Source organism: Rutidosis leptorrhynchoides, chromosome 1, assembly GCF_046630445.1.
Source record: "Rutidosis leptorrhynchoides isolate AG116_Rl617_1_P2 chromosome 1, CSIRO_AGI_Rlap_v1, whole genome shotgun sequence".
In the NCBI taxonomy this organism is placed as follows: domain Eukaryota; kingdom Viridiplantae; phylum Streptophyta; class Magnoliopsida; order Asterales; family Asteraceae; genus Rutidosis; species Rutidosis leptorrhynchoides.
This window is the reverse complement of record NC_092333.1, coordinates 640332590-640347318: the sequence shown is the minus strand read 5'-3', so window position 1 is coordinate 640347318 and position 14729 is coordinate 640332590. Positions and strand designations below refer to the sequence as shown.

Genomic DNA, 14729 nt, shown 5'->3' with positions numbered 1-14729 from the left:
AAAAGCAATTTCTTGCTCGTTTTCCCAATTATATTTAGCATTCTTCCTCGTCAATTTCGTCAATGGAGAAGCAATCTTAGAAAAGTCTTGGATAAACCGACGATAATAACAGGCCAATCCGAGAAAACTTCGGATTTCCGTAGGCGTAGTCGGTCGTCCCCAACTCTTCACCGTCTCGATCTTCCCCGGATCTACTTGAATGCCGTCTTTGTTCACAATATGACCAAGGAATTGAACTTCCCTTAGCCAAAATTCACATTTGGAGAACTTTGCATACAACTTCTCCTTTCGTAACGTCTTCAATACTTCACGCAAATGACGTTCATGTTCGTTCATACTTTTTGAGTAGACTAGTATGTCGTCAATGAACACTATTACCGACTTGTCCAACATAGGTTGGCACACTCGGTTCATAAGATCCATGAATGCCGCCGGTGCATTCGTAAGACCAAAAGGCATCACCACAAATTCAAAATGCCCATAACGCGTTCGAAAAGCCGTTTTCTCGATGTCTTCCTCACAGACCCGCATTTGGTGATAGCCGGACCGTAGGTTGATTTTAGAGAAATACATTGCACCTTGGAGTTGGTCAAACAGATCATCAATCCTAGGCAAAGGATAACGATTCTTGATCGTCACTTTGTTCAACTCCCGATAATCGATGCACATCCGCATACTACCATCCTTCTTCATTACGAACAATACCGGAGCGCCCCACTGCGAAGCACTCGGTCGAATAAAACCCTTTTCGAGCAACTCTTGGATTTGATTTAACAACTCTTGCATTTTCGTCGGTGCTAAACGATAAGTAGTTTTAGCAATGGGGGTAGCCCCCGGAACCAACTCAATGCGAAATTTAACTTGTCTTTCCGCCGGAACATCCGGTAACTCGTCCGGAAAAACGTCTTCAAATTCATTAATCACCGAAATTTCATGAATGGGTGGTGGCTCATTACGAGTATCAACAACATGAGCAAGGAAAGCCATGCCACCAATAACAACGAAACGACGTGCCCGTGCAAAAGTGCATATCGGCACCGGTCTCCTTCGCTTATCGCCATGAATAATTAACTCTCCCCCACTTGGGGTCTTTACACGAATAAACTTATCATGGCATGCAATATCGGCTCTATAACGATCGAGCCAATCCATACCAATGACAACATCAAAATCGCCCAAGGTCATCGGGATGAGATCAATTTCAAAACTTTCGGCACCAAACACAACATTACAATTTCTACACACATCAACCACTAGCGCCGTCTTGCCATCCGCTATTTCAACTTCTACCGGACGGCTTAACTTTACTAGCGGTTTATTTAACTTAGGCACAAATCTTGGAGACACGAAAGACAAATTAGCACCACTGTCAAAAAGTATCCGCGCCGGATTAGAGTTAACCATGAAAGTACCTGAAACGACTTCATTGGATTGTTTGGCTTCTTCGTTCGTCATCAAGTAATTACGACCCCTAGCCGTACCTGCCGCCTTCTCTATCCGCTTGACATTATCATTGCGCAACTCGGGACACTCGGGCCTCTTGTGCCCTTCTTTACCACAATTGAAACAAGTAAATTTGGTTGTAGAAGGTGGGTTGGTGCAATCACGGGCCATGTGCCCCCTTCGCCCACAATTATGACAAGAATAACGAAATTCCCCCGGAGCACTCTTCTTCACACTACCGACGCTCTCGGTTGCACCTTTACTCTTCTTGTTCGAATGACTAGTAGCTTCGAACTTCCTCTTACCAAAAGTAAAACTACTCTTTCTCAACACAAGTGCTTCAAAACCTTTAGCCATGTTAAACAACTCATCGAAGCTTTTCACCACGTTCACACTAATCTTTTCTTGATAACTATCGTTCAAGGTTCGATAGAAATCTTCTTTCAACATCTTATCATTCCCGACATACTCCGGGCAAAATTGGGTCTTGGACAAAAACACGGATTTGAGAGTGTTCAAATCCATCGACCCTTGCCTCAAGGTACGTAGCTCGTCCTTAAGCCTTGTAAGATCGGCCGGAGTTCGGTATTCGTCAAAAAACTCCGTCTTGAATTCATCCCAAGTGAAGTCCATGCATTGCACTTCACCATAAAGATGGATTTTCGCGTCCCACCATAACTTAGCATCGCCCCTTAACATGCTAGACCCGTACCTTGTCTTCTTATCGAGAGGACATTCGCAAGTACGGAAAGCCCCCTCCATATCGGAGATCCAACGGGCACTTTTAAGAGGATCTCTTTCGCCCTCAAAAGTGGGAGGTTGAGAATCCTTGAAGTTCTTATAGAAAAAGTCCCGTCTTCCTACATTATCATCATGAAGAACGGCCTTGACTTGCTCTTTGACTACATTGACTAATTGCTCGTCAATCGAGTCTAGAAACATCTTCTTAATCTCCTCAAGATATTCCGCCTTTTGACGTTTAAAGATGGCCTCAACCTTGGCCGTGAACTCGGGGTCCTCACTCGTGCCCCCATTATCGGTGTCGTGTCCATTTCTCATCTTCATTCTATAAAACGAAATAGGTTAAACGGCGAAACAAAAGGACATAACACGTATGTATATACACATACACCACACTACTCCATCTTGCTCAACAATCGTCATACATTGCTTGTTCGTCACGATTTGCGCCCGTAACAATGGTAGCTAATCATTGTTACGCGAGCACGTCGCATTAACTTGCTAGTACAACGTCTATCTCGCTTGATGATTGTAAAACATATCACAAAACAATTAGAACGAGGTTAGTTAACATAAACCCAAGTACTAACAATTCCCGATCCGGCCCAAAGTCCTACAAGTCCCACGTAAAGCGTACACACAATAAAGTCTAAGTCTAGGCACCTATCTCAAGTCGCCTAAATCCCTTAGACCATGCTCTGATACCACTTATAACAACCCAAACCAAACCACGAACAACCCGCGTTAAAATACGAAATAAAAAAAAATTATTTTCCTGTTCAGCATGTGGCGCGGCGCGCCAGATGGCCGCGCGGCGCGCCAAACTGGTCTGTCCAAAAAAGTTTTAAACGCGAAAAAGATCGACTACTTCCCGTCATAATTAGACCGAACGCTTTCACCAACATTTTCAAATATGTAAAACTAACACGATTCAAACATAAAAACAAGCTTTACATGATGGGGCCCACATTGGCCGATTTACGAGTTTAATACAAAATATGAGTTTCGACCGCCAAAAAGTTTAAGTACCAAACTACATTACGAGCATGGCGTTTGGGATTAAACTACCCAAGTCTCGGTCAAACTCCAAGAACTAATACTTCCAAAAAGCGTCCCCTAATCAACAAAGCGGGATCTCTATTCCATGATAATGCCCTTACCCTTGTCCACAACCGAACCTATAAAAATAGTAAACAACGAGAGGGTAAGCAAGGCTTAGTGAATGCAATAATTATACACATACATATATAATCTACTTACTTGCATCACTTACACATTATCGCACACGAGCTAGCAATTCGACAACCATGCAAAACATTAAGCATATACCAATAACCGCAAATTCATAAGGAGCTAGCAATGCCAATAGCATATAGTTCATAATTAAATATGCTAACACAACATTCTTATAACCATGGTTAACCAATCAAGCAAGGGAACGGTACTTAAAAGGCCGTTGGAGTTCATAACATCCGTTAGTGTTACTTAAACGACGCGTAATCACTAATTCCCCGGGTGATGTCTTAAACAACGCGACTCACTCACCCCCATGACAATGTGGCGTCTTGAACATCACGACGAATCCACATGCCAATCAAAATGATGAGTGGTGTCTTAAACAACGCGACATCCACTCCCATGACAATGTGGTGCCTTAGACAACGCGACAATGCCACATGTCAATCAAACAATGAGTAGTGTCTTAAACAACGCGACAATACTACTCGTTACATAGAACGTGGTGTCTTAACAACGCGACAATGCCACATCCATTCTACACAAATAAATACATTATATACCTACACGCATAATTATTCCACTCACCTTACGCCTTCGGTGAATCGATAAAATTCAAGCTTGGAACTTCAAGGTAACGCACCTATTACAAAGTACATATAATCAATCAACTATTCAAGTTGGTCAAACTCACAACTCTCACCACTACTAGGTCATTTTGACCCATTTGGACACTTAACCCCATAATTGGGTCATCCTTTGCCAAAACCCTAATCATTAGCCAAGTTAGGTCTTAAAACACCTTTTAACACTAGGTTTATGCATTAATCACAAACATTTACTCACTTAGGTCCATTTTGACCCATTTAAGGTCAACACGCCCATTTCGGGTCATTCACTAACCTACACAACACCCATTTACATATAATATAGGTGTTCTAGCAATTACTAACTAATTAAGGTTTATATATATATATATATATATATATATATATATATATATATATATATATATATATATATAATTAAGGTTTATTAACAACAATTAATACTTGAAAAACCCTAGTTAGTCATCCTTGAGTCAACATAACCCAAATTCACCCAAAACCCCCAAACACTAACAAAATGGGTCTTTGGTTCATCGCTAGCCCAAACCCTAACCCTTAAACACTTTAAATTAAGGAAATCGAGTTTAGGACTTACCACCACAATCAAAACGTAGCTAGTGAGTAGATGAACAACTTTAAAACACGCACTTAGACCCGAAACCACATTCTTCTTCTTTGATTTGAGCTCTCTCACTCTACAATTTAACTCTCACTCTAGAATTAAGTTGGAAGTGATAAGGTGGGTGAGAATGGAGTAAATGAAGCTCCCAAAACTGATCTAAGGCATTTAATTCGGCCCTTAAGTGATTTTACCAAATTGTCCTCGAAATATCTAATTTAAAAAGAAGAGGAAATCTGTCTGCCCGTAGTGGCGCGGCGCGCCAAATGCCCAGTTCAGCTTCTTTTGTCTTTTAATTATATACAACGTAAACCCCACAACTTGAATAACTCATTCACACATATTTACAAGGAAAAATATTCGGGTCTTACATTATATTATATTATATTAATGGTAGGATTAAGGGGGAAGTAACCAATCGGGGAGAAGCGGAGGGAAACAATTTTTTTTTCATTTTTTGAAAAAACTTTGTTCACGAACATTATAGATTGGATGAAAATACGAACATTTAATAAAGACACTTTGTGATAAATATTTTTATTTTGGCGGAAAAACGCTCGAATAAGTAATATATAACAAGTATCGTGTTTTTCGAGCGTATGTTGAGGTTTTAGATATTTAGGTTTAGATATTAGGGTTTAGATATTAGGGTTTATAGGGTTTAGATATTAGGGTTTAGAAATTTTAGGTTTAGGGTTTAGATTTAGGATTTAGATTGAGTTTTTAACACGAACGGTTCAGAGTTTAGGGTTTGGGGTTTAGGGTTTAGGTGTTTTGGATTTAGTCCCTAAACCCAAAACACCTAAACCCTAAACATAAACCCTAAACTCTAAATTGGGCTAAATTTTACTTCACAAAACATGAAAAGAAAACGTTAACATTCTTCACGATCAATATTATCTTGAATGTTATTTTTGTCGATCGTTTTCCCACCTAAATAATAACATTCATCACGAAGTGTCATTTTTAAATGTTCATATTTTCGTGTGATCTTGATGGCTGAAAAAAAAATTCTAAAAAAAAAAAAATTTGCTTCCCCCGTTTCCACCGATTGATTACTTTCGATTGATTCTGCCCCTATTATATTATATTATATTATATTATATTATATTATATTATATTATATTACATTATATTATAATTATAATATTATAATTATAATATTATATTATATCAATATTTAATTTCAACAACTTAAACAAAATGAAGATGAATGGCGGGGAAAACGAAAAAATTATAAACCATCCCCTGATTCCCTTCAAGAGGTTGAAACAAGCTTCGGTGTAAAACAATTAATTCACGCACAATTATTCATCCACAAATTACTTTTATTATATTTCAGAATTCTTTCTCAAATTATTGTAATTTGGAATTTGGACGAGGTGTAGAAGAAATTGAACACATTGTTTGTTAATCACAAAATGGCGGGATCAACAGAAATAGAGCTGGAAGATGATGATTATGAATGCATGATGGATGCAGAAGATCGTAAGTTTTTTTTTAGATTACTTTCAATTCAATCAATTTGTTAATTTTGATCATTTGTTGATGATGCATACATAAACAATGTCGTATTGCATCTCTCTCTTTGAGATTTGGTAATGCACACCATGTGTTTGTTATAATGCCTGTGAGAAAAAGAACTAAAAATTGGATCTTTTATTGGGTTGTATGTTTGGATTTATTTCAGCAACAGACAGATATGATGCAGCAACATGGTTAAGAAAAAGAATTGGGGTAGTGGCTGCAAGAGATTTACCTGCCGAGCCATCTGAAGAAGATTTTAGGCTCGGATTAAGAAGCGGGATGATCCTTTGTAATGTACTTAACAAGATCAAACCTGGAGCTGTTTCAAAAGTAATAAAAGTTTCGCCTTTTCCTTCTCGATCTTTTTCTCTTTATTGCTTTTCGTATTTGGTTATCGATATGAGGGTTGAATTAACGATGTGTAGGTTATAAACGCACCATCGGCTGTCTTTCATACGCCTGATGCAGCAGCTAAATCTGCTTACTTTGAAAATGTTAAGAATTTTCTTGGAGCTGTAGATGAAATGGGAATTCCACCTTTTGACCCGTCTGATTTAGAACAGGTAGTTGTCCTTTTAGCAAGTTTTCATTTCGATATCTGATGATGGTACTTTAGGGTGCGTTTGATCAAACTGAATGGTTAATGATTCATAGGTTCTGAATGAGTTCGGTTCTGAATAACAATAAGCTGTTTGGTAATCATTGTGAATGAGCAATGTTAATGATGTAAAATTACCTTATTAACCTTGATATGAATAAAAACTAAGATACGATTATTTAATAAGTGTTCTTCATATGATTTAAAGAGGATATTACATAAAATTTATGTGCTTAATGGTTAGGAGAGTATTTCAGCTCTGAATGGTTCAGCACTGAATATCTGAATCATTCAGCATCAACGCACTGAATGATGAATGTTCAACATTTAGCGATGAATCATTCCATTAAGAAGTAAACAATGAATCATTCCATTACGAAGTGAACAAACACACCCTTAATGTGTTGTAGGGGGGAGACTTTTCACAAGTGGTGAATACTGTATTAGCCATGAAGGCTTTCAGTGAAGCAACAAATGGGAAATTTTCATGGACATCGAAACCACCTGCGAGGTCATTTGTTCGCCGAAGTTCAGCACCAAGTATTGCTTCCTTGTCAAGAACCCATTCTCTTAGCAGTGTTATGTCGACAGATATAACGGATCAATTTGTGGATGAAGATGATCCTACCGATGAGGTTTACTTCTATCTGATAATAATTTGGATATAAAAGATCATATTGAGCATATGATAAAAAAAAGTGTGTGATTTGCAGGGTGATTCTGGGCCACTATACAATATTGTTTGTGATCTTCTTGAGAATAAAGACGAACAAGACATCCCCGTTGTGAGTTTTCTTTTACTTCATTACTATGCAGTATTGCAGTATATACCATATATGATATACCACCAGTTTCTTAATATATCAAGATTATGTAGATAATTTTAAATATGTACTACAGATTGTTGAAAATATATTGAATAAAGTCAAAGAGGAATTTGAAGGAAGATTGGGTATTCATACGACTAAAGACGACAAGGAAAAGAATTCCAATAGTATGGACGAGGTATCATCATTTTAGCGTTTGGATAAAAAGTAATTATGTCTCATTATTAAGGATTTTACGGATCTAAATAATCAAATTGGAAAAATGGGTTCATATAAGCTGCATTAATATTAATACTGATATCTAAAAGTAAAACATAATGTATTCACAGTGACTTTTTCACCCATTCTATCAACCTAATTTGACAGAACTCTATTCATATGTGACAAAGGTTATCCGGGGAAAAAAAAAAAAAAAAAAACTTTTTTGGTCACCTCTGTTTTCTTATTCGTTAAATGGTTACAACTTAAACACTCAATAGCTTTTCACTGTACATATTATTATTCTACAAATTTAAGCATCAGAAGCATATCTAAACATTAACTTGTACAGTTTATTATATTTCAGTTGATTATTTGATTCTGATTATTCAATATCACACAATATCCTTCTAAACCAGTGTTGCAAATATCGGCCAACTCGGCCGAGAACTCGGGAGTTCTCAGTTTCAATTTGCTGCCGAGTTCTCGGGCCCCGACTCGGCCAAAAATTCCGTTAACGGCCGAGTTAACTCGGTCAACGGCCAAAAGATAGGAAAAAATCCGAAAATCGGGGATAAACTCAGTCAAATGAGAGCTGCGATTATTATTGAATTTAACTTTTAGCCCCTTGTACTTACCAAACTAACTCTGTACTCTATTTAAACAATGAGAAGAAGAAAGAACCAATCCAAAAGAACATAAAAGAAGAAGACGGTACTATAGATGATGATCAAGCTACACAGAAGCAAGAGGAAGATATAGCTGCAAAGGAACAAGAACGCATGGAAAGAGAAAAAGAACGCGCGGAAAGAGAAAAAGAACGCGCAGAAAGAGAAAAAGAACGCGCAGAAAGAGAAAAAGAATTAGAAGCTCAAAAGGAAAAAGAACGCATAGAAAGAGAAAAAGAATTAGAAGCTCAAAAGGAAAAAGAAAGCATAGAAAGAGAAAAAGAATTAGAAGCTCAAAAGGAAAAGGCTAGAAAACAGGAGGAAGAAGCTAAAGCCGAGCAAGAACGTATTAAAAAAGAGAAAGAATTACTAAAACAAAAAGAAAGGGAAAGAAAGAAAGAGGAGGCTAGAGCTGCAAAGGAGCAAGCACGCATCAAAAAAGAGAAAGAATTACAAGCCAAAAGAGAATTAAAAGCACAAAAAGAAAAAGAGAGAAAGGAAAAAAAGGAGCAAGAACGACTTAAACGACAAAAAGAGTTGTTAGCACTTAAAGAAAAGGCTAAAATGGAGGAAATGTCTGCAAAGGAGCTCGAACGAATTAATAGAGAGAGGGAATTATTAGAAGAAGAGGACAAAATTAGACAGGCGGAGGAAGAGTTAGAACGTATCGAAAAAGAACGAGAACAAGAAAGGGCGAAAAAAAAAGAGGAATTCAAAACAAAAATGGATGAATATAGCAAATTAAATGTAGACACTACAAAGCGAAAGGAGCTAGTTGATCAACAAGATAATGAATTAGAGGTAAACTAGATCTAACATCATCAAATTCTGTTATTTAACCCCATATTAATTATTAATGAGTAGCACAGAAGTCGTGACAAAATGGGCGGGTCAGGAAACATAGGAGATCAGTCTGACCTCCAAAAAAGCTTGTCCTTTTTATGAAAATTTAATTTAATGATTCAACTGTGATGACACCCATATTTAAATAAAATGGTTTATGACACTTTACGCATTGAAAATGCCATATGGGAACTTTTGGAACCTTCTGTTTGATGTGTTAGAGATAAAGAATATTCATCACTTATTCATTTACATTTTTAAATGTAGACTAAGCAACATGCAGTATCTCCTTTTTTGGTCTCTGCTGAAGAACAGTTAGATATTTGAAAAGTATTTAAGCAAATAACATCATCAAAAGCTTGTCCTTTTTATCAAATAAGATGCTTTAATTACCATAGACATAGCTAATTGTTACTGGGAGTACATGTCTGATAGTTCTTTTGTTCTGTCATTCAGGGTTTCAGAAGTATTATTTCCTCTGCAAAAACAGACATACAATCGATGCAGTCAAACTGTCAAGGGGAGGCTGATAATCTAGGTACAAATTCATATACAAACATACATCTTTAAGTAAGAAACTAAGAATTAGAGGTGGAAATTTTAACTCACTTACCTATGAATAAGGTCACTTTGGGTTGTGATTTATCTTAACCTGGTTAAATGGCTCAAATCAAAATATTGAGTTAAAAAGGAACGTGTCAAATGGGTCCAACGGGCTGGAAATGGGTCAACCAACATGTGATTCAACTATCAAATTAGTTTTATAACAAATGGGGGGTTATAATATACAGGAAAGTACGTGGGCACTTTATGTCAAGCTGCAGCAGGGTACAAGAAGGTTCTAGAAGAAAATAGGAAGCTATACAATCAAGTGCAGGACCTAAAAGGAAGTATCAGAGTCTATTGTAGAGTGAGGCCTTTTTTACGTGGACAAGAAAATCGTGTAACAAGTGTCGATTACATGGATGAAGAGACCGTGGCAATTATTATTCCTACTAAATCTGGAAAAGAGGGTCGAAAAGCATCAATGTTCAATAAAGTTTTTGGTCCATCTTCAACTCAAGGTTATTATTGATATCTTTATTAAATTATGACACGTGTTTCAGTCACTAGTTAACCAACATGAGTTTGGTTATTCTGATCTTGCAGAGGAGGTATTCTCAGACACACAACCGTTGATACGTTCAGTTCTTGATGGGTTCAATGTTTGTATATTTGCATGTGGTCAAACAGGTTCTGGTAAAACTTACACGTTGGTAAGAATTCCATTTATGATTTGATTACAACTGGCAAAATATGTGTGTAATGGCTATACATGGCAAACGGGTTAGGTTGGTTCGGTTTTGGTAACGGGTCAAAATGGCTTTGGGTTGAAATGGGTCATGGGTCAAACGGGTAAAAAAATTTAACGGGTCCAAACGGGTCAGGTTGGGTCGGTTTGGGTAACTGGTCAAAACGGGTAATGGGTCAAATAGGTCAAACATGTCATATACTTTTACATTTATTATATTGTATTTGTTATTATTAATATTTATATTTCTTTTTATTATATATAAGCAAATATTAATATACATAATAATAATTGATATAACCATTAATGTTTTCATAAATGATTGAAAGATGAATTTTGTTATCCTCAACCCATTTGACTCATTCACAAGACCCATTAGACATGTCTCTATTTATTGAACTTTCGGATTTAATACCCATTTGACCCATTCTTTTATATTTTATATAAGACCCAATAGGTTGAAGAAAAACTCATAGGACCTTTATTAAGGTTTGGTTTACATTGTCAGGCCTATTTTTTTTCAAGACCGAATTGACCCAAAAGTTTGACCCATTTGACCCAAATATGAGAGTTTGGGTCTCAATTGCCAGGTATAGTAATGGCTCAAACAGGTCCGGAAAAACTTACACATTGTTTTCTTATATTATATTTTTATTTCTTAAAGTTATTGTTTGGTTGACATTCATTGACTTTTGTGTTTGTAGACCGGACCGGATGACGTAACACCAGAAACAATGGGTGTAGGCTACAAGGCATTAAATGATCTATTCCTAATCATGGATGAAAGAAAGAACCTCACGGCCTATGAGATTTCTATTAATATGGTTGAAATTTATAACGATGAAATCAGGGATCTTCTTGTTGAAGATGGATCTAACAAAATATATCCTTATTATTATCAACTATTATACTCGTTTGATTTCAAAAAAATAACTAGTTTGCTTTTGTATTGCAAAAATTTTGTTCTTTTTCTTGACAAATTGCTACATTAGACGTAGTTAACGGTGCAAAGAAGGGCATAAATTTACCTGATGCAAATCTTGTACCAGTTTCATCAACTGATGAAGTTATACATCTGATGAACCTTTGTCAAAAAAACCGTGCAGCTAATGATCATAGTAGTCGTTCCCACAGGTGAACGTTTATCAATTTTCTAATTTCTTTTTGATACCCTAATAATGTAAATGTAAATGTAAATTATGTTATCTTGTGTAGTTTTCTTACGGTTCATGTTTTCGGGAAAGACTTGACTGCGGGGACCACAACTAGAGGTTGCATGCATCTAGTTGACCTTGCTGGAAACGAAAGACTCGACACGTCAGATGATGAAGCAGCACACATACAAAAATCACTTTCTGCTTTAGGGGATGTTTTGGTAGCTCTTGCCAATAAAAGCTCTCGTGTTCCTTACAAGTCTTGCAAACTTACTCAATTGCTCCAGGATGCTCTTGGTATATTTCATATGATCTTGTTCATAAGTAGGGGTGACAATTTCGACCCATTTATATATAAATGGGTTGATTGGGGTTATGTTTCATCTTTAACGGGGTAAATTAAAAGGTTATAATTTACAAGGTGAGGGGTCAAATGGGTCAGTATTGGTTATGCGTCCCCTAATATCAGTATATTACAATTATATATGCTTAGATTGTTATCCGTATAATGTTGTACATTAAAATCATATTCAACCAGCTAATTATTTGCTTAGCTCGACTCTTTCAGTCTTTTTGATCCTCCCAAATTACTCACTTTGACCTTCACTCCCATTATGACCCGTACCCATCAAACCAAGTGGCGGAAACATGATTTTTTTTCACCGGGGGTGAAATTATTTTTAAAAGCGCTCACATTCACTGTAAATTTTTTTTCTTCCATTCTTCCATGAAAATACAACCTTTTGGGTCAGGGGCTATTGGGTTGGGGTAAAATACAACCTTTTGGGTCATGGACTTTTGGGTTGGGGGCAAAATATGGAGGCTTTGGGCAAAATACAACTTTTTTTCTTCAAAGTAAAGAGTCCAACAATGAAAAAGATTGAGGCTTTTGGGTCATAGACTTTTGGGTTGGGGGCAAAATAAAAAAAAAAAATCCAAAATTTTAAGCTTACAAATTTCAGATCCACCCCCTCTCCCGCGCCTACTCTATTTCCATCCCTGATCACTCCTCACTTGTAATTTTTTATACATAAAATAAAAATGATGATGTTGTATTGAGTAAGGTTTGCGATTATTGGATTGGTAGGAGCGCAAGCAAAGATCCTGATGTTTGTTCATGTACATCCTGATATTGATGAGGCTGGAGAAACACTAAACACGTTTAAATTTGTTGAAAGATTTTCGACTCTTGAAGGTGGGGCCGGTAAATCTTCTGATGTAAGGGAGTTAAAAGAACAGATTTGTTTATTAAAAGCAGCCTTAGCCAAGAAAGAAGCAGGAGACCCTCAATGGCAAGATGTGAGTAACAAACATCCTCTCTTATATTTTTTATTAGTATAACAAGATGATCAAGGTGGGTTAAACGGGTCAAATCTCTGGTACACCCCCAAGTCAGGTTGGGTTGACGTTGACCGGCTATCACATTATCAGTTTTTAGAAATACTGAATGCGTAATTATATGATTCCCATGACAACATTACTTGTTATAATAATTTAATTTTTTAAATAGAACAAATTAAGAGGCTTTATGCATTGAATGTAAACTTTGATATAAAACACTTCCTAGATCAACCCATTTGTAAGCAAATTGTTTGAAATTTCCATCTCTACCTTCGAGTAACATAACTCGTATTCAGTGGCGGAAACAGCATAGGGGAGGGGGGCAGATGCCCCCACTCAATTTTAAATTTCTAGGCTTTTTCATGCTTAAAATTTCGAATTTTTTATTTTGCCCCTAGTGAATTTGAAATTTTCAGGCTTAAAATTTGATTTTGCCCCCAAAAACCCTCATATTTTGCCCAAAAGCTTCCAGATTTTGCCCTCAACCCAAAAGCCCTTGACCCAAACTTTTTTTTGCCCCCGGTGAAAAAAATTTCTGCTTTCGCCACTGCTCGTATTATGAATGTTGAATTTATGGGGATGCAGTTAGCAATGAGTTCACCAAGAAGTGGAAAAGATTCTGCTTTTGGAGATGCAGAAGATGATGATGAAAGTGCGTCTTCGAAAAACAAGAATTCAGCTTCAAAGCAACCAGCCAAGTATGATCATTAACCATTTATTGGTCAATGTAAGGTCAAACAACATCCCTTTTCTTTGTGTTGACTTTTTGATTTTTTATCAGGAGTGCAAGCATCAAAAAAGCAGCAACCGGTGCTGTGGCAGCTTCCAAGTTGGGTAAATCGTCAACGGCTGCTGATACCAAGAAAAAGAAAGTGGGAAAATGAGCTAAATTTTAAGGTGACTACAACTTATACTTTCATGCCTTCTTATTTGATTTGACATGATATTGTGTTTAATGTTTTTTCGATGTTTTAAGAATTACAGTGCCATTCAAGTAGCGGATACTGCGAATTGTAGATCGTAAAAGGTGTTTTTTTGTGTGTGTGTATATGGAAGTGGCAATATCTCATAGTTTTCGATCAGCAGAGGTGCTGATGTTACAGATGTTGCTTTCATTTTTGTGTGTAAATAATGTAAACATATATATATATTCGTAGTTAATTGATTGATTCTACATTGTGTGTTGTTTGTATTGGTTTCAATTTTTTTTATAATTTAAAAGTTAATCTTTTAACTAAAAGTTTAAAAGGTTTGATTGAAACCAACCCAGATATCTGTCTTAGTTGAGCTTGTGCGGCCCAACGTTGTTTGAAAGCGTACTATCAATATCTTTGTACATTAATGTTTTAATTTTGATAAATTGCTCCATCAACTTAGTAAAATTGATCAAAATTTGACAATTGGTATTACTTTACAAATTAAAACTTACCATGCTCTCAGTAACTCCGTTTTCTACAAGTATTTCATATTAACAGTTTTGTGTTTTAGTTTTAAATTTGCCATAAAATAAGCATCTTTTTAGCCATTAGCCAAGTAGTGTAAGTGTGTTACTTTTAGAATTGGAACAGTATGGTTCATCTTATCCTTTTTTTCTACTCCATAAACTAATAAAATGTATCATTTTCAGTAAGAATA

At 36.5% G+C, this 14729-nt stretch overlaps 1 protein-coding gene across 1 annotated transcript; it reads left to right on the top strand.

The window, feature by feature from the left end:
* The first annotated feature begins 6068 nt into the window (after positions 1 to 6068).
* On the top strand, positions 6069 to 14227 carry LOC139849287 (kinesin-like protein KIN-14I). The gene is made up of 17 exons (XM_071838946.1): positions 6069 to 6135; positions 6338 to 6504; positions 6600 to 6737; positions 7183 to 7407; positions 7486 to 7557; positions 7673 to 7777; positions 8472 to 9266; positions 9765 to 9846; positions 10100 to 10372; positions 10458 to 10564; positions 11304 to 11482; positions 11587 to 11733; positions 11815 to 12050; positions 12841 to 13052; positions 13680 to 13792; positions 13876 to 13991; positions 14071 to 14227. Exons 1-16 carry the CDS (start codon positions 6069 to 6071, stop codon positions 13976 to 13978), a joined length of 3021 nt encoding a protein of 1006 aa, XP_071695047.1. The 3' UTR covers positions 13979 to 13991; positions 14071 to 14227.
* The last annotated feature ends 502 nt before the right edge of the window (positions 14228 to 14729 follow it).

What these genes read in the sequence shown, in the direction of transcription:
- LOC139849287 (XM_071838946.1), top strand. Translation starts at nt 6,069, where the DNA reads ATGGCGGGATCAACAGAAATAGAGCTGGAAGATGATGATTATGAATGC. An exon ending in AACCTGGAGCTGTTTCAAAA is followed by an intron (nt 6,505 to 6,599) that starts GTAATAAAAGTT and finishes AACGATGTGTAG; the next exon opens with GTTATAAACGCACCATCGGC. An exon ending in ACCCGTCTGATTTAGAACAG is followed by an intron (nt 6,738 to 7,182) that starts GTAGTTGTCCTT and finishes AATGTGTTGTAG; the next exon opens with GGGGGAGACTTTTCACAAGT.